This window comes from Nematostella vectensis, chromosome 1 (assembly GCF_932526225.1).
Source record: "Nematostella vectensis chromosome 1, jaNemVect1.1, whole genome shotgun sequence".
In the NCBI taxonomy this organism is placed as follows: domain Eukaryota; kingdom Metazoa; phylum Cnidaria; class Anthozoa; order Actiniaria; family Edwardsiidae; genus Nematostella; species Nematostella vectensis.
Window position 1 is genome coordinate 18,826,766 of NC_064034.1, and position 25,443 is coordinate 18,852,208.

Genomic DNA, 25,443 nt, shown 5'->3' on the forward strand with positions numbered 1-25,443 from the left:
TTGTAGTGAGTTTTCATCACTTGAGGAAACCATTCCACTGTCCGGAAAGAAGTGGGCCAACCACGGCTAACATCATTTTATGGGATTCCCTACTAGCCATTCAGGTTTCTTTTCTGTCAAATGATTTGACATTTAGCTGTCACCGTGCGCCTAAAAAATGTAAACAACTTTGCGAAGGTATTGGAAGTTTAGCTACAAAATAAGACTTTATCTACTTGTTCTTTGTCTTTTCGAAAAGTGCCGATGTCACAGCACTGTTTGGGGTATAAGTTGTCTACAGACATCAACAAATCTACGATTTTTATTGATATTCAATAATTATTTAGCAAATCTATTCATTAACTTGCTCGAGGAATGTCATAAACATCAGTTGACAAAAAGAATAAGTAGAGTTACAATAAATTCTTGACACTACGAAAAAGAAGGGGACACCCGTAGCATAGTACCAACATAAAACAGGAAAACAGATCGCGTTTAACAAAAATTCGGGACCCTGAGATCGGGTTTAAAATTACGAGACACCGAGACCGTGGTAAAAAAGACGAAGCTCCGACACCCCTAAAATTTTGGGAAAGCGAGACTTCGAGACTTAAGTTTTCGAGACATAACGTTTTATTTGAGATCTCCATTCAGCCAAGGCTTGTTTTATTACGAGGCGGCGTCGTCCGTTCCTCCCATCCCATGATGCATCTTGGTACTCCTCACCCACCAGTTCGCTTTAAGTTCCATAAATGATATTTTCCAAAGAGGTGATTATAAAGGTAAATGACTCATATAAATGTGTGTATGCATTTTGGCGGGCCGCCCATCTTGTCCGACACATATCCACAAGATGGTATAACAACCACAAGAGCCTTGTGGTGATCCGCGTCATATATCACCTTTTCGATAACAGAGTTAAGGAAAGAGTCATTATTTATCGAGGGGGGGGGAGGGCTGCTAAGTTGCTTTTTTTCCTGTTCAAAAATTTTGACCCTCCCCCCATTTAAAGTACAAAAATAGTGAACCTCCCCTAAAAAGACGACCAAAAATAAAGAACAAAAAGAAGCTAAATCCATTAACTTCGTTCATGTCAATTTTCGGTCGTATTGGTTACTTTATCAAAATTATAAGTCTAGTAGGGTGATACTCTTTACGCACGGCACGTTTTCCCAGGAGGACCAAAAATTGTTGATTGTATAGGCACTCTTGCTACGGTGCCGTGATGTACAAAAGAATAGACTAGGTACTAAAAAAAAAATACTTTATATTGTGTTAATCGTATAATGTCGCTGTTTTAGCATGTGTCACGATTAAGCTAAACACTATTTTGGCACTATTTAGGGTTCTTAAAAGTAAGTGTGTGTGTGGGTGGGAGGGGGAGGGGGTGGGGGTAACATGAATGGAAATTCGAAAACCAAAACTTCAAAGGATATAACAAATAGAAGCGCCAGCCAAACGGAAGTCTTGAAAGTGCTGGCAAGAGGCCCAGTATATTTATTTATTTAATTTTAATAACAAAAGCATATATATCTTCTTATTGTGACTAGTGAATAGAAATCGGGACAGACATTTGTTATACGACAGACTCCTTTCCATAGACGATAAGTTCCTCATTGACAGTTATTTCCTCTTTGCGGCTAGCAGTGGGCATGAATGGAATGAGAAAAGGCACACATCCAGCGACGACCTCTATCGCCCCTGCCGTGAAGAACGAGTTTGTGTACCCAGTCCCGCTCACATCTGCTATTAAACCTGTGATTGTGAAAAAAAGGGAGAAAATTAGTCAGAAGCTAGATATATGGCATTGCATGTTCTTCAAGCATTTCTCATAAAAGCAAGAAGGTATTCTGGGGGGGGGGGGGGGGGAAGGGCACCTTATAACGAAAGGCCCAGATAACGAGGTATGTCCGCCCGAAACCCAGCGAATTGGGCGGATAAAGGGAACCGAATGAACGTTTAAACGTCAGCAAAACTACCCTGTTTAGAAAGAGGTGTATTCTTTCGTGCCTGCGCAGCCCACGTCGTTTTTTTACAGCTTGTATGTAGTTTTTTGTAGTCATACCAGCAAATAGAAGATAGGGGCTACCCACACTCCCCCGTCCCCACCCCTATAGAGAAAGTTTTCTAGCAAAGGCCATTTTCAGTTAATCTTCTTTCACTCTAACAGCTCATGAAAATACGTTATCAGCGAATTTGAAAGACAAATGAGGGTCACCTATTCATTTGGGGCTGCGAGAATAATGATTCCAGATAGCCCTTTTTATTTCGAGTTTAGAATCCGCGCGAGATGAGTAATCGTAGTGCCCTATTTCTGACGGGAAAATAATTGTTAGTCGTTACATGTGGATAGAACTATTGCTGTTGGAAAAATCTTACCTGAAAGAGATGGGCCAAATACATAGGGTATAGAGATAAACAACTGAAAGATCCCATAACCACTCCCGCGACGCTCCGTCGGTAAAGATTCAAGAATAATGCAATAAATGGGCGTGAAAAAGAACCCCTCTCCAAACCCATACGAGACGCTATACATGGCCAAATATGGGAAGTCTGTCGCTAGTGGCACCAGCAGATTGCCTAGCGCTAGTCCGAAGACTCCAAACTGGAAGAGTCGAGGCAAAGAGATCCAGCCCGTCTCGGCAAGCTTGCCACAGCACATCCGTGCAAGCACGGATGAGAGACCGATGGCGAAGTAGAGCCAGGACGACAGGTCACGTGATATGCCCAGCTCCGCGCAATGTTTGGCCTGAGGAGCAAAACGTTAAGTCAGAAGGCATTAAGCACCATGCAAACCGCGCCATTGCTGGCCCAGATACGATGTTTTGCGAACTAATTCACGGCGCCTTTAATCATGGCGTAAGAAGTCACTAGTTTGGCCTAGTTTGCACGGAACAAAAGTATACCCAGAAAGCTCACGATGAAGGAACAAAAGCAAAGACTGACTTACCAAATGTACTATAGGCATACAGTGACCAAGAGCTGCTAATGACGTCATCGCTGTGCATAGCACAAACATGGGATTTCTCAGAACCGAACAGTCACACAATGGCCGGCACCTGCACCCCTTTTGTGCAATGGTCTGCTCTACTTTCTCCTTCTTTTCTCTCAAGCCCCAGCCACCCAGGCAGGGAACGAGACACAGGCCAGCCAAGCATAGTAGTGTCTTGCGCCAATCCAAAACTTTATGAATAGCTTCCACAATAGGGCTCATGATAAAAAGGCCCGCTCCTGGGCCAGCGGAGACGAAAGCTGTGGCGAGCATGCGCCTGCGTTTGAAGTAGAGGGCTGGCACCATCATGGAGCTTATGTACATGAGATTACCTCCTAGTCCGTTCACAAAACCATACGTGAAGTAAAGCAAGACGATGTTAGGCACGAACGAGGATGAGACGAGCCCCATTATGGTAATTAGGCTACTGCTCATGAATACTACCCGGCATCCATAGCGGTCGGTAAGATGGCCGCCGAGAGGTCCAAACATCCCAGAAAAGGCGAGGGCAATGGCTCCTGGGAAGGCTAAAACAAAACGTTATACAGTTCAATTCACAGCCTCGGAAACCCAGGGATATTTTCTTCTAACATTTCACTTGCGAGTAAAATTACCCCTGGGGAACAGCATAGAACCAGGGAGAACCACGGTCTATAAGATAATGTCTTGTTAGTGTTGAATAAAGCACGTATTCCTACCTAAAGCGTTACCTCACACCACCTTCAAACGACACGCTTTGTAACCGCATCCGCCTGGTAAACGGGGAACTGCCTCGACGCCAAGCAGCGCGTTTTTTTTTCCTTCCCCTTCCCGTTACAGACTCCCTGCTAGCAGAGGCCTCTTTTCTCTGTATTTCGCTGGGCTGGCGTTCGCGAATAAGGCCTCTGCTAGCAGGGAAGGTGACGAAATGAACTTTGCCTCCACTACAGAGCGATGTCCCTTGGGGATCGAACATGTCAAAAGCTGTCATCGATCAATCTATGACAAATCCTACGCGCGTAGATCAATCTATGACAAATCTTACGCGCGCAGATCAATCTATGACAAATCTTACGCGCGTAGATCTGAATGCTGGAAGCTCTCGGTATTTCGTTGTTATGCAAGTTCGGCCTTTTGTAAGACACTTACGAAAGACAATATGGGTTAGGCTGCTTTCTCTACTCGGAAATGTGCGCCACTCAAAAGAAGTTATTTTAAAAGTTTTTTTACCGCTGAAATACTGCCAGGAATTAAATGCAGCCAGGAATCAAATGCAAAGTTGCTCGCTCACACTGGAAGCCGTCGTTAGATATCGTTTCGATATTTTACACACACATAACAAAAATGGTTGAATCGCGTGACGTCGGGCTGATTTAGCCTCCTCCGCAGGGCATCTCTATTTGCAAGACAACACAAGAAAACAGCGAGCACGCGGACCGAACCCGAAAGAGCGCGCTAGCGAAAAGCTGTTTAGCTGTTTTCAGCGAAAAAAAGCGGTTTAGACGCCTGCGGAGGAGGATAGTTGATTCACAAGTCGCAGAGTTGTGGGAAATTCTGCTCTGTTTTCCCCACACTGAGAACGGACGACAGCGCGCGGAAAACATTTAAATTGCTTTTTTTCGTATGAGGAAATCCATAGCCCTTATAATGTGATCGAGTATGTTGTTATTATTTTATCAGAAGTAACATTTTTCCTCGTGTTTTTTTTTAAAGTTACTGGTTGCGCTGGTTAACACAACACACACAAATAATAGTCAGGGCTAACGAGTCTCTTTAAGGGGCACCGGGTCGACATCTTCATTTGAATGATCACAATTTACCTAGGGCCTCATCTAAAATGCTAACGTAGTCGGCGATGAAGTAAGGAAACCTGTTTGTCAGGCCAGCGGCGTTGACGTGATAATACTTTGTAGTTTCAGTGGAGCTTTCACATTTAACACGGGCAACTTAAATTTGAACGCCATTCCGCCTCCATTTAATCACGGGAGGCTAAGATTTCCAACATTAGTTTTCGAGGCAGCCCCCAAAACTGTTATGTTGCATTGTTGCAATGTCAAGGCGCAAGTATTGTCTCCAGCTCCTGTTAGGCCAAAAGTGTTCTACTTCGGAAAGTCGCATGCTATGGCCGACATCGGAAAGTTCAAACACTTATGATCGCGACAGTTTTGACAGTTCAGTAACGTTGGTCAATTATGAGCTCGAAACATGCCGAGACAATCCTTGGACACATTTCATTTCGCCTCTTAAACATGTTAGTTTTAGCGTAAAACTAGTTTCAACGTTTAACTTTGAAACATTTTAAACTAACCTAAGACATTCCTAGGGAGTCATATCTTATTCCAGGATTTGCCCTCACAACAGAGGTTTTGGCCTTTAACTATAACCATAATATCGAGCTGTCACGGGGCCTGTTCAGAAAGATATATTTCAAGCCTACAACTCCCGACAAAAAAATATGTACACAAATATTTTTGCGTCATTTATAGGCTCAAATGTTGTAAACTAGTAAAGTTTCAACTGCACAAGCATACAAAAGGTTATAAAAAGTAATAAACCAGGCGAAAACTGGCAAGAAATGTGTCTTTTTGCTCGACTTATTCCCGGAATATCGAGTAATACCCTCCTCGTTAGGTGGTATAGTAATGCCAATTTTATGCCTGGATTAGCGCTATTCCTCTTTTCAGGAACCGGCCCCTTTCGCGCGCTGTTATCCGTGCGCTGTTTCCGTTTTCCGCGCGCTGTTTTCCGCACACCCGCGAAACGAACATAGAATGTGTGAAATCCTTTAATTTATGCAGTTGCCATTCCATCTCCTTACACTTCCCTGGTCCAACTTCCAGCTTCTTTGAAAATTTTTTCGTGTATTTTTATATAAACAATAGTCGGTTCTTAAAAGCAGACGTCTGGTTGACGGAAGCCCAAAGGCTGCGTACATCCAAAAAGCAAATATTATTTTGCATATGAATATACACTTCTTCACGAAATTCGTAAAAAAACACCGCATCGTCACTCAATTTTTGTTAAAAGACGTCTAGTAACTCAGATAAAAAATTCTAAAATATGTTCCCAGCATGGCAATAACTTTAAATTCAATCTAATACCGCTTATAATAATGATAACCGTGTAGTCATATTCTGTGGATAATAGGTTAAAAAACACACATAAATTTTCTGGACAAAACAGCTGATACGAGGACTCGCGCAAGGAAAGCTTTGCCAAACTCATTGAAACCGTAGTCTTCTGCAGCTATTTTAATGCAGTGATAATACTCTCTACTAACCTGTAACGGCTCTGCTGGCTTGGAATTCTTCTAAAATCGAAGGGAAGATTATACCGTAGGTTACTGAACACCCATATATTACCAGCATACACACAACTACATATAAACAAACCAGCCAAGAAAGAGGGTGATCCATAACAACTGAGAACTTGCTCTCCCCGTGAGTTGAAAAATCGTGTCTCCCCATGCAGACCATGGCTATTCTCGATCCACCTTTCGCTTCAGTAGGTAATCGAGATTTGCCGTCGCTTTTGAAGGAGCCGCTTGCTTGGGGTGTTAATTTATGCGAATTGTTTTTCACTATCACAGCAGGCAACCCAAGGCTTATCTCAGCACCGGAGGCCCAAGCTTATTTCTAGTTCGTGGCAAGAATGAGGTGAATGTTTCACGGACACACACTAGGCCCCACTAGTATTGACTAAAGAATATAGACAGTATACAGAATTCGAGACCTTGTTTACGAGAGGGAGCTAAACCCAAAAATCAAAACAGCCCAGCATGAAATGAAACCACAGGCAGTCAAGGCTCTGCCAATGAGTAATTTGAACCGACCAGCTCATTGAAGTTGTTACTTTATTTTTTTAATATTATTTTTTTATTATCAATATCAATATTTTTACAAAGTATGTAATATTTTAATAAAGTATGCTTTACACTAAGTTACGTACCAGACAAACAAACAAACAAACAAAAAAAAGGCCTACCTACATTTTCAATAATTATTTTCTTTTTTTTTGTCTTTTTTTTGTCATATACTTCTTTCGTATTGAATTAAAGCCAATTGTCACGAGTGGTATTCTATTAATTTCTTCCTGGAAAACAGAGCGATCTCAATGTAATTAACGTGGATGAAAGATCTTACTAAGACCCTTCATCTGTATAAGTTTAGTTTGATTCGGATCAATTGCTATCGAATAAAAGCCAATTGTCACGAGTGGTATTCTGTTGATTGCTTCCTGGAAAATAGTGCGATCTCAATGTAATTAACATGGATAAAATATATTACTAAGACTCTTCATCTGTATGAGTTTGGTTTGATTCGGATCAATTGCTATCGAATTAAAGCCAATTGTCACGAGTGGTATTCTGTCAATTTCTTCCTAGAAATTGGTGCGATCTCAATGTAATTAACATGGATGAGAGACCTTACTAAGACCCTTCATCTGTATGAGTTTGGTTTGATTCGAAACAATTGGTATCGAATTAAAGCCAAATGTCACGGGTGGTATTCTGTTAATTTCTTCCTGGAAATTGCTGCGATCTCAATGTAATTAATGTGGATGAAAGATCTTACTAAGGCCCTTCATTTGTATGAGTTTGGTTTAATTCGGATCAATTGCTATTGAATTAAAGCCAATTGTCACGAGTGGTATTCTGTTAATTTCTTCCTGGAAATTGCTGCGATCTCAATGTAGTAAACGTGGAGGAAAGATCTTACCAACACCCGAACAATGTCTCTATTAAACTTCGAATTTATGATCAAGCGTTGAGTTAAATTGGACGTATTTTTCTTTCTTTTTAATGGCCTCTTATAGCCAAATTTATTGTTGCGCGACCTCCCAGAATCCATAATTAGCGCGTTAGTCAACCAAACCAAACAATCAAAACCAGACAAACCGCCCCCAAAGCTTTTGTCTGACTACGCGCTATTCCCAAACGAGATAAGGATTTTAGATTCGCCGTGGTCGCGCAACAATAAATTTGGCTGTAACTTATCAACGTTAATTATTGTTACGAAAAGTTTTCAAGACGCTTGTGTTCTTCACGAGTGGTTTTTACAAGTGTTTGTCACCAGTGGTTTTGTCACCAGTGGTTGTCACGAGTGGTTGTCACGCGTGGTTGTCACCATTGGTTGTCACGAGTGGTTTTGTCACCAGTGGTTGTCACGAAGGGTTGTCACGAGTAGTTGTCATGAGTGGTTGTCACGAGTGGTTGTCACGATTGGTTGTCACGGATGGTTGTCACCAGTGGTAGAAAACTTTTTTACTCCTTCTCGCTTTAGCGCTCACTCCCACAATGTTCTCTCTTAACGATTAAAGCTGGACACACAGTAGCGAAACGACATCCAATCGAGCTATCCATAAGTTTCCATCTAAAATTTGCTTTTGATTTGACACCGTGAGACTTGGTCCGAGTGTGAAATCCGATGCTGGACGTGACGTGTGGATAGGTGATTGGAATGTCCCAATAAGGAATTGGCCGAGCGAGCTAGAAAATCGATACCCTGGGTACCATATGCTCGAGCTTAACTCCGACAACACAGTAAACAAACGAAGCTCGAGACTCTGGTACACAGTGTAGAAAAACGACAGTTTTCAAAACAAGATTGATTGAAATAATTCGTTTTCGTTTCGTGACGGGTTGTCATATTGTTTATGACGGGCAAACCAGACGAAATGTTCGTGTATCGAATATTATCTGTAATTTGTGCACCGAATATATCTGTTTTTAAGCCAATTTATTGTAGTTGTTGTCGTAGATTGATTGGGTTCCGTTTTAGCCGTGATTCATAACAGTTTACGCGATTTTCCTCCCTCATCTCGGTTCACCTCCTCTCCACTCCTACTACTGCTTGTCAACATTCGATACCGACGAACATTTCGGCTGGTTTGCCCGTGGTTATAGTTAATTGTCGTATAGTATTTCATGTTTTTATCTTGAAAAACGGAAGTTCTTTTAATAACTTAAAAGTTAAAACTTAAAACTTAAAAGTTTTGTTCATCTTTAAAAGATAATTTAGATTTACAATTTTACAATTGATGGTTTCCTCAGTCTATTTGTAGCACGTCGGACCCTCCGCTTCGATGACCTTTTGTTGCGTCTAAATCCAGGGGGTGTCCAGTTTCTTATACGTAGCAGAATCGTGATTTCTTCTTTTCCTTTCGGACCTTTTACTTGACAAGCTAATCTCTTGAATTTTCTCCGAAATCACATGCCATTTTCACACCTTTGTTTGGACATCGACACTTTTTATTCTCACGTGCAGGGTATGCAGTTAAAAGTTGCTTTTGGCTGATAGGTTCGTTTTGCCAAATGTATCCAATTTTGCCCATTCCCTCTTGAATTGTTTTACTTTTATTTCCTTTTATGTGGGACAACAGTCTTTTTTTATAAGAACCTTTTTTATAAGAACGCCCAGCCTGAGATTTCACCAAATTTTAAGAACATGTCGAGGCATATATAGCAGCGAAAGGTTGAATTTTGTTTGTGTGATGTGTTCTAAAATGCAGAATCGAATTGTGTTCATAATTTGATCATTTGTGTAATTCTCTTCGTAATAATTCATTGGGTATTGTATTTTCATATGCACTAAAATTTAAGAACATTATTAAGAACATCTTCAGCCTTAAATTGCTCCAAAAATAAATAGATTACTGTCTAGCGTATAAATATAGCGAGCCTGGTTCTGAATGTGTGCTGGCATCCGTTGTATCGCGACCCGCGTTTTAAAAACACGATTTGTTTTAGTTTTCTGTTCCGTCAGTAAAACGATTCTGAGCCAAGCAGAAGTCTCGCTTTGTGCACTTCCCTGGCTTAGAATAATTTGTCTGGCCGAACAGAAAATCCCAAAAGACAAAAACAAATCGACGTTTTGAAAATGCGGTTCTGGTTCCAAAATTTCGACCCTCCCCCAATCTAAAGCACAAAAATGGTGCCCTCCCCCCACAAAAGGCGATCAATTATAAAGTCCCTCCCCCAGAACAAAAAAAAAAAAAAAAAAGCTCAAAAAAGCGTACTGGTTACTTTATTCAAATTATACTTTAGTCGTCTAGTCTCTGGGATACTCTATCAGTCTATGTACGGCATGTTCCATGAGGAGCACTAGCAAATTCTTTAACCGTATGAGCACTCTATATGGTGCCGTGCTGTTAAAACAAAAAAGGATTGGAAAATTTATCAAGAAAACCCCCTACCCCGCAGGTCAAATTATTGTGTGTGAGGGGGAGGGGGATGGGGGCACTGACAGCGGCATGCCCATGAAGGGGCGGCGGAACTGGCCAAACCAGGAGAAGTGTTGATTTTGAGCTCATATATCAGGGCTGTAAATACTATTGAGGTCTGGGGGCATGCTCCCCCGTAAAAATTTTGCCATTTTTGAACATTTCAAATATAAGCTCTCCCCTCATTTACCAGGCGGCGGTTACATGGCGCGTCGTTTGGAAAGGTCAAAAGCACGTAGGGACAGAGCTTGCTGGAGGAGCGAAACCAAGGCGAATACATTTAGTCAATGTAGGAATACGTGCTTTATCAACACTAAGAAGACATTAGACTCTATTTCGGAGTCAAATTATCCTATAGCCCGTGCTCTCCCCAACGGAAATCTTATTTATATGTCTTTTTATACCACTGAATCAGAAAAGTTAGCTGGGGGGGGAGACTTTGACATTAATGGAATTAAAATTTTGTGTTGCAAATCCGCCTCGTACACAGGCGTCTCAAATCAGTAAAAACAAGTAATATATAGATTTAGGAACCGCAAAAGCGGAGCTCTAAACGGCCAAATCTTTGCTTATTTTTGCTTACTAATTTAAAAAAAATATTATTCTTATGTTTTTGACGACGTCAACGATTTCACAGATCACGCGACCAACTTGTTATATCCCCTTCCACCCACATCTACATTCATGACACATAACAACTAGTTGTCATACGATGTTTAGGTGTCAGGGTAGTTTTAATTTATTGACGTCATCGATGACGTCACGTGACCATCTCATTACACCACAATTGAAACATCGTGTGACAACAAAACTCGGTAGGTGTGAAGTATGTTTCTTTAATGAAATTTAAATATTTTTTGTGCTTCTAGTGACGTCATCGATGACGTCACAATTACGTAACTATACTGGTGCACCCCCCTTGACACAAACATGACACCTGCCAACTTTGGTTGTAAAACAATGTTTCTTTCAAGAGATACGAATGTTTTTGCTTTTAATCACGTTTTTTTTGCTTTAAGTGACGTCTTCGATGACGTCATACAACACGTGACCATATTGTTGAATCCCCTTTGACACCTACATGACACCTACCGAGTTTGGTTGTTTGTGAAATTAAATTTTTTTTATTTTTATGATGTCAGCATATTTTTTGCCAATCACGTGAGCGCTTGTCACGCTAGTACAGTAGTAAGCTCCTGGGTACGAGGCAGGTTGTAAATTAATAAAATAAAAACTGCAAAAGAAATAAATTAGAAGCCACACCTAGGGGACAACGATTTTCAGCGCCAGCCGAGCCAAACGAAAGTCATAAAAGTGCAAGCAGAACACAACACTTGGACTTTGCGGCAGCATTACGCTTTCTAGCTTCTCGCCATTGTGCAAAATGCCGTCAGGGTCGCAATTTAGCTTCACGTCATACGATACAATCGTTTCTTCCCAGTATGCTATTCAGGCGAGGTATCATCATTAATTGGGTGTGCCTATATACTCTCTTTTTTTCAAGGGGAGTCAAAAATTTAAAATAGAAATTTTACCACCCAAAAAGAACCAAAACGGATGGTATTACAATATCACCAAGGGGCGTTTATAATCGTCAAGTAAATGTTTATGAGTTAAAGTTTGATTAATAGATTTTTTATATTTATTTTCTATCGCATCGAATAGGTCTATACTTTATAGTTTTGTCTACAATTATCACATCTTTTGCGAACCGGAAGTGGAACTTCCACCGTGGGGTGGTACGGATATATGCCGTTTTCGAAAGTACTGCTGCACGGGATCCCTGTGTCGGCGATGGCATGTGCGTTTGCTCGCGGTAAATTTCACAACCTTTCAAAAAGCAAAAGACTTCGTATCGGTTTCTCTCTGTCTACCGTCTGCTACCGCGGAGAGCGCGATAAGTACTGTACGTATTTTACCTCTCAAGTAAAGGAGACTTTCAAGGAGAGTGTTTATAGGACATGAACCTGAGACAAGCAGGGAAATATTCGTCCTTTTCGGCGCATGGTAGAAGGAGGACTTCAGATTATCAAAGAAACACGAAATTCAGTACGAAAAAATAGTCTTATAGAGTCTGGAAGTCGACAGTTAAAATGGAACAAGTTGAAATTGAGATGGAAGACACTTTCACTGAAGATGGAGCACGAGAAGGAAGGGAATTATTTCCTTCTACCGATGTGAATAATATCAGTCGAGCAACTACGACAAGCGAACTGAACGTCGCTTCCTCCGAGCTTGATCTAGCAAACAGTTCCCCTTCGTTATCTTTTCGCCCCAGATCTAACACAGCGAGCACATTTGACGGTTTATTAGAAACGCAAGTATCTAGAGATGGTAAGAGGACTTTACAATCGAAATGTAAGACGTAATGTAAGAAAGTAAGACTTATTTTTTGTGAAATAGTTTCGTTCATCTAATGACCAGTTTCTTTTTTTCTAGTTTCATTTTATTATCGGATGGCTTTGTTGAATATTTGTTGTAGATAGACGTTTAAGCCGCTAAAATAGTATGGCAACCTGGATAACTCACACGTCTAGTTTTATTCACATTCAGGCAAAAATTGCTGATTTAACAGGAAGTCATAATTTTTTCCTACTTCATTTTTATTACATTCATTTTTACTTCATTCATATTGCATTATTTTTTCTTAACTTTAAGGGACCACTTGTAGCGTTCAGTGTATGATTTTATGCACTAGTCAATTGTAACCCCCTTCCCCAGGGAAGGATGGGGGGTTATACTTTGACCCTGTACAAAAAAGAGAAAAGCCCCCACCCCCTCGTGACAAAACTGCAGTCAAATGCCCCTAATAATGGAAAAATAAATTATCTTTATCTGACATTGGTTACCATTAATATTCGTTTTTGCACATTCCGCCATGCAGCCAATGCTACACGCTGATACATGGAATTGCTTGCTACCATAGCTGTCAACCTCGCTTTAGGAAAAATCTTGAGAAAATAAAGTAAATGTATCGGAAGTACCAAGATAGCTGATGCGGGAGAATACAGTAAATGTATGGGTATTTTCAAGAAAATTAGGCTTGAGAAAAGGTTCAAAATCTTGAGACTCCCGCCTAATGTGGGAGACTTGACAGCTATGTGCTACAGAAAAGAGTTTCAAACCAGAAACGTTTTTGCAAAGTACATTTGTGATGTTATAAATTATTTGTCCCCAAGCCCCCACGGTGGGGACAAGTCTTGGGGACCACCCCATCGGGACAGATTCTTGTTCAAAAGTGCTCTAAACCCCCATGTTAACCCGACACTTCCCCAGGACCATTGAGGAGGTGGTTTCAAATGACTAGTATATTATTTCCATTGTAAAATACAATAGAGTTGGATTTAAACTTTATTTGTTGATTGATTTCTGTTTTTGTTGCTAAATAATATGGATGATTTCTACTTGTCTATTCATGTTCTCTTTACTGTTTATTCCCATTAGACACAGAAGATGGAGATCTTGACGATTATGAGAAAGAGACATCACTTATGCTAGTCAAACATCAGGTACTGGTCTTCCTCAGGGAGAGAGGGGGGGGGCCTGGTTGAAGAGGCTGGTGTTGGAATGGCAATGCTTGTCAGCCTTAAATGTTTGTATCACGTCTCATTCATCCCCAGGCATCTTGTGACAGCCCTCTGTTTTCAAACATTCTCTGCGGTACACCGTCCCTGACACCTGGCGAAACACTAGGACTTCAAACTTTACACAACTGATTTCATGCTTAAATGCTGGGATGACAGTTTCTCTTTTTTGCCATAGACATCTCAACCTTGCTCCATACAAGTACATAGACATTATGGTTTGCCAATTTTGAGTGACATCAAAAGTGAACTTCATTAACCAAAAGTGACGTTTTAAGTTGCCTTCTTTTGTGGTCAGCCTTAAAGAATGCCAATCTTGATGCCATCTTACCATAGACAGCTTAATACCGACTCAAACAAGCATTCATTTCCATCTAATATAAGCGAGTAATGATACGTACAGTTGTTTATCATATCAATAAAGCGTCAAACTTCATTTGCGGTTGGTTATTTTGAAGTTTTCATGCAAACAGACTGAGTACCCTCCTGGGGATGGGACCTTCTTGGGTCGGAGGTGATTTGAGGATTTGGCACATTTGAATCATATTGCATGTAGTTTCTATCATATCCATACAGTATAAGATTTGTTTTAACTATGTAAAATTGACATTATACTCTAATATTATTATCCACAGAAAATAGACATGAAGAACTTCTCCACTGAAGTACGTGCCCGCAAGGATATTGACAGGTTTCTTGAGAAGCCAACTGTTCTGTTGAATGTCCATAAGACAAAGATAGAGGACATCATAGACCTCATGCTAGACAAAATTATTGAAGACAAACAACTACAGAAAGTAAATTTCTCTGCGGCAAGGACAGCTTTTTTCACCAAAGATTCAGGTAGCGATACAGTATGAACATGTAAAATGTTTGTATGATAAACATATCCAATCCCTTGATTTGTTTCTCTTCATCATTTATCTGATTTCTAAGCTCCTTTTTGTGACATAATAGACCTAGATGATTTGATGAGAATCTACCATGTTGCTGGCTCAATGGATGCAACCTTTTAGCCTCTATGAACATGTAATGCTTGTATGATAAACATAAAAAAATCTCATTGATGGTTTACTTTTCTTCATCATTTATGCAAGTTCCCATCTGTGAAACAACATACCATAGATAATTTGTTGAGAATCTGCCATGTAGGTGGCACACTGTATGTAATATGGGTCTGAATAACTGTAACCTTTAAGCCAGTACCAATAAAGCTACTAAAAGCAGCTACTTAAGCTATCAAAAACAATGCTAAAAAATCACCCAAACTCTGCAGGCATCCTCTCTTTATTTGATCGACAAAGAATCAAGGTGAATTTTCTTTAATCAAATTTGTGCTTATCATTTTTCAGTGCACTGCCTGTCCCATGTGATCCAGGGGACTGAGATCTCAGAAGGAGGGGGTTGGGAGGAGACGCAGAACTGGCTTGTGGCAATGTAGGATACAACTTCTCTGTTCTGTTTTTTGTAGCCTGCTAACTGGCTCTCCAGTGGGTTAATTAGGAAATTCTTGTTTTTGGGGTTTCAGGTTTCCTGTGTTGAGTAAACAAGCTCTTTTTTTTTGGGGGGGGGGGATCCTGAACAACAAAAAAACACACAGGAGCACCGGCTTGCAGGCTTTGTATTTTTCTATTCTGCTGTGTATATCTTTATCATGCTTGATATGCATAATATGATCACACAGTATAGAATTATTTAGTGGTGGTCCTATAGAGAGTGATGGTGACAATGATAATTTTTAGGGTACAGTATGCTGTATCTGATGATAATAATGGTTGACTGTGATAGCTATGGATTATATTGGTGATAATAGAAGGGCTTCTGGAATTACGCGCTTGTGCGGAAGCGCGTAATTCGGCTTTCTCCGCGTAATCCGCGTAAACCACAAATTTCCGCGTAATCCTGCGTAATTTGGCTAAATTTTGAAAGACAAAACATTTAAGTGCACAGCTGGTGTGTTCTTTTAGGGTTCTTACCTCTATTTCTCGTAAAAAAAGAGAGATATTCTTCGTAAGAGTGAACTGAATTCAAAACAAATAAAATGACTAGGTGTTCTTTGCTAAACTGCGAAGGCCTAGTACTAATGATAAGTTATTTCGTGCTTTCCTTAGGTAGAAAATGTAGTTTGGGCGTAACAGTTGATATTCCGTGTAATTTAGCGCTTAATTCAGTAAAGAATCCTGCAAAATTTTGAATTTTTAAAGAATCATGTATTGCAAAATACCGCATAATTTAGCGCATAATTATTGATTTTCCGCGTAATTTAGCAAAGAATCCCGTGTAATTTTGAGTTTTTTTTCGTAATTCCAGAAGCCCTGTAATAGAGATAGTGATTGTGGTGATGAAGATGCTGATAAAGATGACGATGATTACAGGGTCCTGAAGGGATAAAAAAGAATCCAGGATTAACCCTTACTTTAGATTTGTCAAAAACAGGGGCTGGGAAGATGGAATTTGTGAACATTTAAGCTTTAAGAAAAACATTATGATTTAGTTTCCCTCCTTCAGGACCCTGCAAGTTTTGTATGGTGATGGCCATTATGACTGTGACGATTATTTATTGTGATTATAATACCATGTAATTCTGATGATGATAGTATGTTAATTATTGTGATGATGATGATAATCCTAAAGAGCAGCTTATGGTTTTTTGATGTTTGTCACCAGGGCTGATCTCCCATCTATTCAGCAAAGTCACATCGCCATGTCCCGCCTGAGACATGCCACTAATCTAGGGAGAACTCTACAGGGGACTCACCTTGTTGTCCTTATACTCTCACCTGTCAAGACTGTGAGTTGTACCTACCCTTATGTAGTTATTTTTTCATGATTATAATGATAATGATGAATAAGTAGAAATTGGTCTTTTTTGTTATTATTTTCCGATAAAACCAAGCAAATAATGAAATTAGCATGTAGAGCGGTTCTCAAAAACCTGTGAAATACTATTTAGTTTATTTAGTACTAAAATACACTGTAATGTATTTGTTCTCTTTTGTTCTGGCTTGTCTACTGTATTACACTTAAATTTTGTTGCACAGGATTTTGAGAACAACCCTAATTATTTAGTTTATTCATTTAGTTTGAAATATCCTTATTGCTACGTACATAAACCGATGTTTGATGGATCTGTTTAACAAATTACAACAGTTTCTGTTTTTTTTTTCTATAAATTTAGTGTGTGAAGCTAAAAAAACAGAAACAATAAACTTTCAGTGCAATCTTTAAATCATCCCTTTCCTTTCTTCAGAAAAAGACCAAGAACTCGCTTGAGCTGGGTAGAACTTTTGCTACTTTACTATCTGACATTGACTTCAGACAGTCACTCTTAGAAGCTGAGTCCAAGGAGGAATTTGTGGTAAATGTCATATTTTGTCTATACATTGCTGTTTTGACTATTTGGCATGTTTAGAGTGATACAATAGCTCAATGGTTGAGCTTTTTCTTTTTCAAATTCAAGTAGTTTTAATCTAGATTTGCTGGCCTGTTGTACCATCCTTTAGTGACAACAATTAAGCAGTAGTTAATTCATTCTCATTTATGAACATGTATTTCTTGTTTCAGAAAGTCTTAGCTGAAAGAAAGTCTGATTTGTCTAATAATCGCAATAAGCCTGAAATAAACAGCAAGCTGGTTCGCTCTGCTTCTAAAGTTGTCTCATCGTTTGCCATTAAACCTGAAGTAAAGGAGCAGGTACATAGGTTGTTTGTTTCTAATATATTTTTTTAAACCTTTTATAATATACAGTACGCTTTTATATTTATTGTCTAGTTTATTCATGTAAAGTTTGTATGAGAAAATGATATGGCAACAAAAAAAAAGTTTTTAATTGGAAAAAAGGTACAGTTGTTAAATTCAATGTTTTCATTGAAGGCAACTATTCAAATGTAAATTAGTCCCAACCAATTAATACAAAATGCCCAAATAGTCTTGATCGTAAACCAGAAGAATAGATACAATGCACCAAAAACAATTTAACTCTCAACAATTCAACTCTCTATTTGTCTTAAAAAAGACTTCTTCAGGGCTTTAATCCCTACCATTGTGTTTTCAATTTCCAGGAAACTAGTACCATGAAGCCTTGTCGAGGGATACGTGATGATTTTATGAGAAGGATGCCACATTACTTATCAGATTTCAAAGACGGTAAGTGGGCTGCCAAAGATATTGCTTCTTCTTTTTTTCTGCATTCTGAATATGTTTATTTGGTTTAGGTGTTGTGGGTCACCGTACTCTGTTCAAACTTGTATCAACTGTGATATTCCTGTATTTTGCCTGCATCCTGCCCTCTGTTGCATTTGGAGTACTCAATAGCAAAAATACCAAAGGAAAAATGGGTAAGCAATTTGATAGGTGCTTTACCATAAGTATTTTTGTGGGAATGTACCTAATCTTAAACTATTTTCTAAACTTGATTTTTTTCTTTAAGAGCCAGATGTGTCTTATTTTACAAGTCCATAATTTTTGTATATGGTACAGTACATGGAACACCTTTAAATAAAAGCTCTCCCTGCACATCAGCATTTGGCCACCAATAACTCAATTCAAAGGGGGGAAAGACAGTGGACAAGCATACTGTACTATAATCCAGAGGAGTATATATTTCACAGTATTAAAATATTAATAATGTTTTACTATATTTTTACATGATTGTAGATGTACAGAAGGTGCTTGTTTCTCAAGTTTTTGGTGGGCTATTTTTCTCATTGCTGGGTGGCCAGCCTTTAATTATATTACTGACCACTGCACCACTGGCGCTATACATTAAAGGTTAGTATTACAGAAGCATAAAGGGACCCTACATACCAGGTGCTGTTAGCTGAGATCATACCTACAGTACCGCTCACGAACATAGGGACACTGTTCGCGAAATGTTAGGAACAGTGTTTGCGAAATTCACGAACAGTGTTCGCGAAATTTGCGAACATATAGACTGTTCGCGAACACGCTGTTCGCGAACAGATGCAAAATAAACGGTTTGACGAACGGTAATGTGTGATCCAGGGCTTAATAACAGCTGGAACAGCGAGAAGCCATTTATTTGACAAAGACTTGCATTAGACAGAGAATTAGTTTGGGGAATGAATGCCATCTCTTGATATTCCTTGAAGATTTTCGAATGTGTGTTAACTGCTAGCGAATACTTTTAAACATCGGGAAGCCATTTATTTGACAAAGCAAAGACTTGTATAAACACGGGAGAATTAGTTTGAGGAGGGAATGCCAATCGCTTGATATTCTTCTAAGATTGTCGAGTGTGTGTTAACTGCTAGCGAATACTTTGAAAAGCGGGAAGCCATTTATTTGACAAAGCAAAGACTTGTACTAAACACGGGAGAATTAGTTTGAGGAGGGAATGCCAATCGCTTGATTTTCTTCGAAGATTTTCTAAATGTATGAAAACTGCTAGCGTAGACTTAACAGCAGGAAGCCATTATTTGACAAAGACATGCAATAAACACAGGAGAATTAGTTTGAGGAAGGAACGCCGATCGATCACTTGTACTTTTGTACATTTGTACTTTTTTGTGATTTTTCTAAATCATTCAGCACACACACAATTCATTACTAATATTAGAGTTGCATGCCAATAATTAAATATAAGTAAATATAATTACTCATACAGTTCCTTATACCTTTCAAGATGAAGCCATTAGTTTATTGCTACTGAAATGAACACCCCATTGTACTTTCATTATTTGGTGTCTGTAGATACCTATGCATGAGGTTGTCAATAGCTGAAAAAGTTAAATTTCCATTACATCTGAATAATTACTTTCTCATTTGCAGTGATTTACACTATTAGCGAGGACTTTGACCTGGACTTCCTGGCCATGTACACATGTACTGGACTGTGGAATGCATTCTTCCTGGCCGTTTACTCTGTGTTTGGAGTATCGAACCTCATGAGATGGTCTACCAGGTACTGCTGGTTGAACAGGGGATCACATGATTTTAACAGACCATCTACATTCATTTCACTATGATAAAAATAATTGGGATCTGCAGTTCTCCCAATTTTTCTTCCTTATAAGGGTTCTCAGGAGTTGTACAGTAGGTACTGTACAAATGTTCTTAATATTTCTTGTTTCAAAGGTCAACAGAAGAGATCTTTGCCCTGTTTATCTCCATTGCCTTCACTGTGGATGCTGTCACTAGTATCAAGCAGGGTTAGTAATGACATGTCTCCCTTGAGACTTATCCTTCATGCATACTGCTGTTATTCATAGTGCAGTGGCTACAATGTAGTTTATTCAGGGATCAAATTACTCTAATATTAATTACTTGGATGTGGGCATCAAATGCACTGGTTTTGAAATAAGTTGAAACACCATAAATATTCATTACACCACACAAATTTGATGCAGGAAAGTCAGTAGGTTCTAAGAGCTGGTTGCAATTTTCCAAGACGTAGTATTCAAAGTCTGCGGCATAGAATTTACTTATCTTCTCTTTTATAGTTTGACTGTTATTGCATTTCTATGACTATTTTTCAGAGCTTACCAATCCATACTGCATTGGAGTGCCGTATAGCTCATGTGGAATTTGTGGAGTGGCTGGGAGTGGTAATGTCTCAACAAGTCAGTGCTCGGCTTTTGGCGAGAACATGTGCTATTGTTCCAGAGAGGCAGGCACGCTGTACCTACTACTCAGTCTAGGCACGGTACTTTTGGGTGTCACACTCTACAACTTTAAAAAGAGGTACATACATTCTAGAGAAAGCTTCCCCTCAGGCCATAACTTGGGATTTAATTGAATTGTGCAGAAGATGATGTTAACAAAGTCAAATAAACTCATGATAGCAAAACAAACTATAATATGGGAGTCGTTGTATTCTACCAAGCTAGTTTTATCAAGTACTAACATATATGGTGACACACAGCACTCTCTTCCTAAAGGACTTAACTTGTTGTCTGGGATGCTTTTGATGCAGACCCACCAATTCCTTTTTGAGCTATCCAACCTCCAAATAAAAACAGGGAACCACATTAATGATCTCTAGGCAGCTAATTTAATTTTTCTTGTCCCTTTTTCTTTCAGCCCCTTTCTGGATGCAAACAAGAGGGAAGCTTTGGCAGACTATGCCTTGCCGGTGGCAGTGCTTTTTTTCTCTTTCATTGGAACATATTTTTTTAGTGGAGAATCATGTAAGTGAAGTATGTGATGGCTCACATGAAGACAAAGTTTTATGTTATTAGGTCAAACTCGCATTTGAATATGATTTGTCAAATATACTAAATAAAATAATACAATCAGTTGGGAATATTATTTATTTGTTTGACTGACAAAGTTTTTATTAGACAATATAAAATACCAGTGAATCGTGAGCACTGATTTGGTGAGAGCTAATCATCAAATTCATATGGAAATTCATCTATTTGTTGAACATTTTATTTGTAGAATATGGCCTTATTTATTGGTACTATATACTTTATAAAAGGGAAACAAATACTAGCTCCCAACTCAGTAATGTTCCTTTCTGCTGTATGCAATGATTTGTGATAAGTATTGTTGTGGTTGTTCTTTGTTCCAGTACACACATTCAAGAGTAGTGGAGAGGTAACTCTAACGCCCTCCTCCTTGTCTTCGCTGTCAGCCGGAGCTGTGTTTGGAGCCTGTGGTCTTGGTTTCTGTTTGTCCCTACTCTTCTTCATGGATCAGAACATTTCTAGTGCAATGGTTAATAATCCTGGAAACAGGTATTAAATGAACAAATTCTGTATTGTTTACATGATAGAAAATTCTTTAAATTAACTTTTAAGATCATCCCATTACAGGAGAAACCTTGATGTAGCTATATTAGCCAACTCCCTCTATAAAACGAAGCTCTTTCAAAATGTGTTTTTCGGGGAAAGGCAAGGTGTGAAATACACTCCCTGCAGATTTATGCATGTCATCCTTACTCTTTTTTTAAAAAAACTGGTAGCCAAACTGATTTCATAATTGATCATTGTAATAACTAGAAATCTATTTGCCTGAAGTGATGCCACTCTAGGAATATCCAGCTTAATAGTCTACGGTAACACTTTTTAATATTTCTTTCCTCGTACAGGCTCAAAAAAGGGAGTGCTTTTCACCTAGACCTACTGGTGGTTGCCATAATAAATGGCATTTTGTCAGCATTTGGGTTACCATGGATACACGGTGCCCTTCCCCACTCTCCTCTCCACGTCCGTGCACTTGCCGATGTGGAGGAGCGTGTGGACCAGGGTCATGTCTTTGACATGTGAGTACGCTGTGTTTTGATATTACACAATTACTGTATTCACCCGCGTATAAGACGCACCCACAAATAAGAAGCACCTGTGTATGAGACGCACCCACAAATGAGACGCACCCAGAATTTTGGGCTCAAAATAGTAAAAAAGTCAATATTCAAATGTTTAAAACTTGCATTCCGTACTACAATAATTCAAGAAAGAAATGCAGCAAAAAGCAAATTTGCTGTTGGTTAGTTAACGATTCAGTAGGATTAAAAGTGTTACCGTGAAGAACAACGCCAGGACTGTCCTTTATCTTTGGCATCGTCTTACGTTTGAAAATCATAATTGGTTTCAACTTCGTTCCATCCAAATTATAAATACCTCCGTGTTCGCTAGCGTCACCACAGTGGCTAATACCTATACTTGTGAATTTCGAATCACAATCTTTCACCTCTAAATCATATTTCTGTTAATGTCAAGATAAGGTACTGATAAAAATTGCAAATCGGAGAAACACTTAAGAATGAACTCTCTCTTTGTTTGCACTGTTTCCTAGTTCCAGTAATATTTTCATGAAGAGGATAATTCTTGACATGTCCAGCTACTATTGGTTACCATATTGTTACTATATTTAGCGGGCACTTAATTTCGCAAAAAAGGATCTGCATTTTTCGTGAGAATTTGCGATTTGGGTTCAAAATTTACATACATCACACCTGTAGGAGACTATAGTTAAGAATCATAAGTTCTTAATTGTCTTGGTCTTGGTCATCATTAAAAAAAAACGGAAAGGGCATTGAATTTTGTGATGTTAAAGTTCTAATATAGGATAGGGTAGAATAGGATTTCGTGGGGCTTAAATGTCGCAAAATTAAAGAGGCCAATAAGGTATTTTGATTAAATTTTTTGCTATAGCTTCTCAGTTGTGGCTAATTCCCAATCAGTGTGGCTTATTCCTTTGGCAAGCAACAGTTACTTGGGCCCTCAAGATTCTAGCCACACAGAACACACCCTAATTTAGAAGGTCATTTTGGAGGGAAAAAAGTGTGGCTTATTCGTGGGTAAATATGGTAGTTAGTAAGCTACATCTCACAGTCAGGCACGTCAAAGGGGAGCAAGCAAAGACCCCCATTTTCCACTCCTCCCCATTCTCAATAAAAAAAAGCAGTTTATTTTAAATGTTTAAATATGGTTGCAAAGCCCCTCAGCGTATGAGATGGAAATGTGTATCATCTGACTGGTTATGCCTTATGCAGCAGTGCTGTTATTTTTAAGGAAAAATGCAGCAATAATGGACCAAAACAATATTAATTTCTCATTTATTCTCACAATTGTATTGCAGCATAGTGAAGGTGCGAGAAACTCGTTTAACTACTCTGATCGCTCACATACTGATCGGCCTATCCCTGCTCATGTTGCCAACACCTCTGGACTACATACCCACTGCAGTGCTAGATGGACTTTTCCTCTTTGTGGCTGTCACTTCTCTTGATGATAACCAAATGTTTGAGCGGCTGCTACTCTTTGTAACTGAACAGGTACAGTACCAAATCCTTTTAAGGATCTACTAAATGGAAAGCTTTATGGTAGTTTTAAGAAATTTACAGTCTTGATCATAAACACATATGAAGATTTTTGAAGGGAGAGAAGAATGTGCAAATATTAGAAAAGTTGGCTCTTCTTTCAAGTCACCTTCCAAATGCCATTAAAATCTTCATCTGCGTCTTTGTGAGTCACCATCCAAATGCCATTAAAATCTTCATCTGCGTCTTTGTGAGTCACCATCCAAATGCCATTAAAATCTTCATCTGCGTCTTTGTGAGTCACCATCCAAATGCCTTAATCGCTAAGCACAATGCTCAGGTATTTGCACTTCTTGAAAATAACTGTTTTCTGCTGCAGTCTGCCTACCCTCCCAACCATTACATCAGACGTGTGCCGCAGCGCAAGATGCATGCATATACCGGCATGCAGATGCTTCAACTTGGTATACTATGTGGTTTTGGCTTCAGCCCCATGCCTTACCTGAAGATGGTATTTCCAGTCCTTCTGTTGCTTCTACTCCCAATAAGGTGAGTAATTTTGGGCAACTCCCAGGGGGGAGTACTGGGCTTTTAACACGTTGGGGGTCCCTAGGAAAATACCAAGGATAGAAAATTACAACCCCAAAATACCTTGCCCTGAATTTCTAACTGAAAATTTTTTTAACACTTTTTAAGTGCTAATTTCTCATTATGATGAGAAATTCATTTTCAAAACGCAATCTTTCTTCTAATATTCACAGAAAAGTTTTCAACGCACTATAAGCAGGAAAATACTAAGCAACCAGCTCTGTTAACGACCACAGTTTTTATTTCCAAAGCCATAGCAGGTTATTTAAAATTAGGGGGGCACAATACAGAAACATTAAGAAAATATTGGGGGGGGGGGGTCACAGCCCCTTCTGGTCATTTCCTTATAATTTTTTTATACTATTTGGGGGTGCTGCCTCCAGTGCCCCACTCCCTGCTATTGCCCTTTTTATCCAACAGGTCGCTACGAGAGCTTTGACTGTAATTGCATGCGGAAAAATATTAACCCATTCTACAGTTAGAGGCACTCAACAATTTTTTAATGTCTTGAATGAAATATTGTCTTTTTATTCCTCAGACATTTAGTTGTCCCCAGAGTAATAGAACGCAAGTTCCTGGATGCCATTGACACATATCTTTGAAGTCCCATTCCTTGGAACAAGTGTTGAGTTTGGTCAGGAGTCAGGAATGACCTGGAATTTAAGTAAATTTTAGGCTGGATAGGATATGTAAAAAGGCAAAGGAAAGCCTGATAAGAGTCGCTATTACCTTTTTTTACCACATTGAGTATGATTCTCCAAAACTTGAAATTACCATACTATTCAAAAGTGTTAGTATTTGATTTTGCGAAGAAATATATATTGAGGCACTTTAATAATATATTATTTTATTTGACATGAAATTAAGATGAACATCAATGTCAGAGTATTTAAAAACATTTTCCGAAAAAAGAGTATTACAGTAGAGTGGTTTTCAAAATCCAGTGCAACAAAATGTTATTGTTAAAGTAAAATTGTCAAGCCAATTAATTAGTTAATTACATCTCAAGATAAGAGGCATGAACTAAAGCACAGGGCGCATAGTTCAGTGTTGATTTTATTCCTCAATAATTGCTTTTTTAGAATCTGCTACTTAATTAATTAAAAAGTGTGGACATTATTTCAGAAGTTTGGAAAAGTGTGGACATTATCAGAAGTTTTCAAAAGAAATATGAAAATATAACAAAGAAAACAAGACATGCTGTATCCAGTGGCTGTTTTAAATATATTTTTCTCAACAAATATTTCAATATTTACATAGTTGTCATAAAGGAAAAGATTATTTGTAAATAAAGGAACTTTTGAAAAACAAAAGTGCCTCCATTTATTTGTTATGCAACAGATGCAATACCTTTCCCCCCAGTGCTTTTACTG

At 39.0% G+C, this 25,443-nt stretch overlaps 2 protein-coding genes across 4 annotated transcripts; one reads left to right on the top strand and one right to left on the bottom strand.

Moving 5' to 3' along the window:
• Positions 1 to 1,440: 1,440 nt before the first annotated feature.
• On the bottom strand, positions 1,441 to 6,502 carry LOC5512334 (monocarboxylate transporter 12). Of its 3 annotated transcripts, none has more exons than XM_048729871.1 (4): positions 6,231 to 6,502; positions 2,930 to 3,498; positions 2,359 to 2,728; positions 1,441 to 1,734 (listed from the first exon to the last, which is right to left on the bottom strand). In XM_048729871.1, the coding sequence occupies exons 1-4, from the start codon at positions 6,424 to 6,426 to the stop codon at positions 1,556 to 1,558; spliced, it is 1,314 nt and encodes a 437-aa protein (XP_048585828.1). In that variant the 5' UTR covers positions 6,427 to 6,502; the 3' UTR covers positions 1,441 to 1,555. The 3 variants fall into 3 exon arrangements, with proteins under 3 accessions (XP_048585828.1, XP_048585841.1, XP_048585832.1); XM_048729884.1 differs by lacking the exon at positions 6,231 to 6,502 and adding an exon at positions 3,682 to 4,299; XM_048729875.1 differs by lacking the exon at positions 6,231 to 6,502 and adding an exon at positions 3,670 to 4,296.
• Positions 6,503 to 11,962: 5,460 nt separating this feature from the next.
• On the top strand, positions 11,963 to 25,383 carry LOC5512312 (solute carrier family 4 member 11). Its single transcript, XM_048729902.1, has 19 exons — positions 11,963 to 12,505; positions 13,616 to 13,680; positions 14,391 to 14,598; positions 15,108 to 15,192; positions 16,423 to 16,546; positions 17,006 to 17,113; positions 17,320 to 17,448; positions 17,817 to 17,901; positions 17,970 to 18,092; positions 18,412 to 18,525; positions 19,546 to 19,678; positions 19,852 to 19,925; positions 20,253 to 20,457; positions 20,797 to 20,903; positions 21,290 to 21,455; positions 21,809 to 21,982; positions 23,302 to 23,497; positions 23,862 to 24,031; positions 24,609 to 25,383. Exons 1-19 carry the CDS (start codon positions 12,265 to 12,267, stop codon positions 24,670 to 24,672), a joined length of 2,571 nt encoding a protein of 856 aa, XP_048585859.1. The 5' UTR covers positions 11,963 to 12,264; the 3' UTR covers positions 24,673 to 25,383.
• The last annotated feature ends 60 nt before the right edge of the window (positions 25,384 to 25,443 follow it).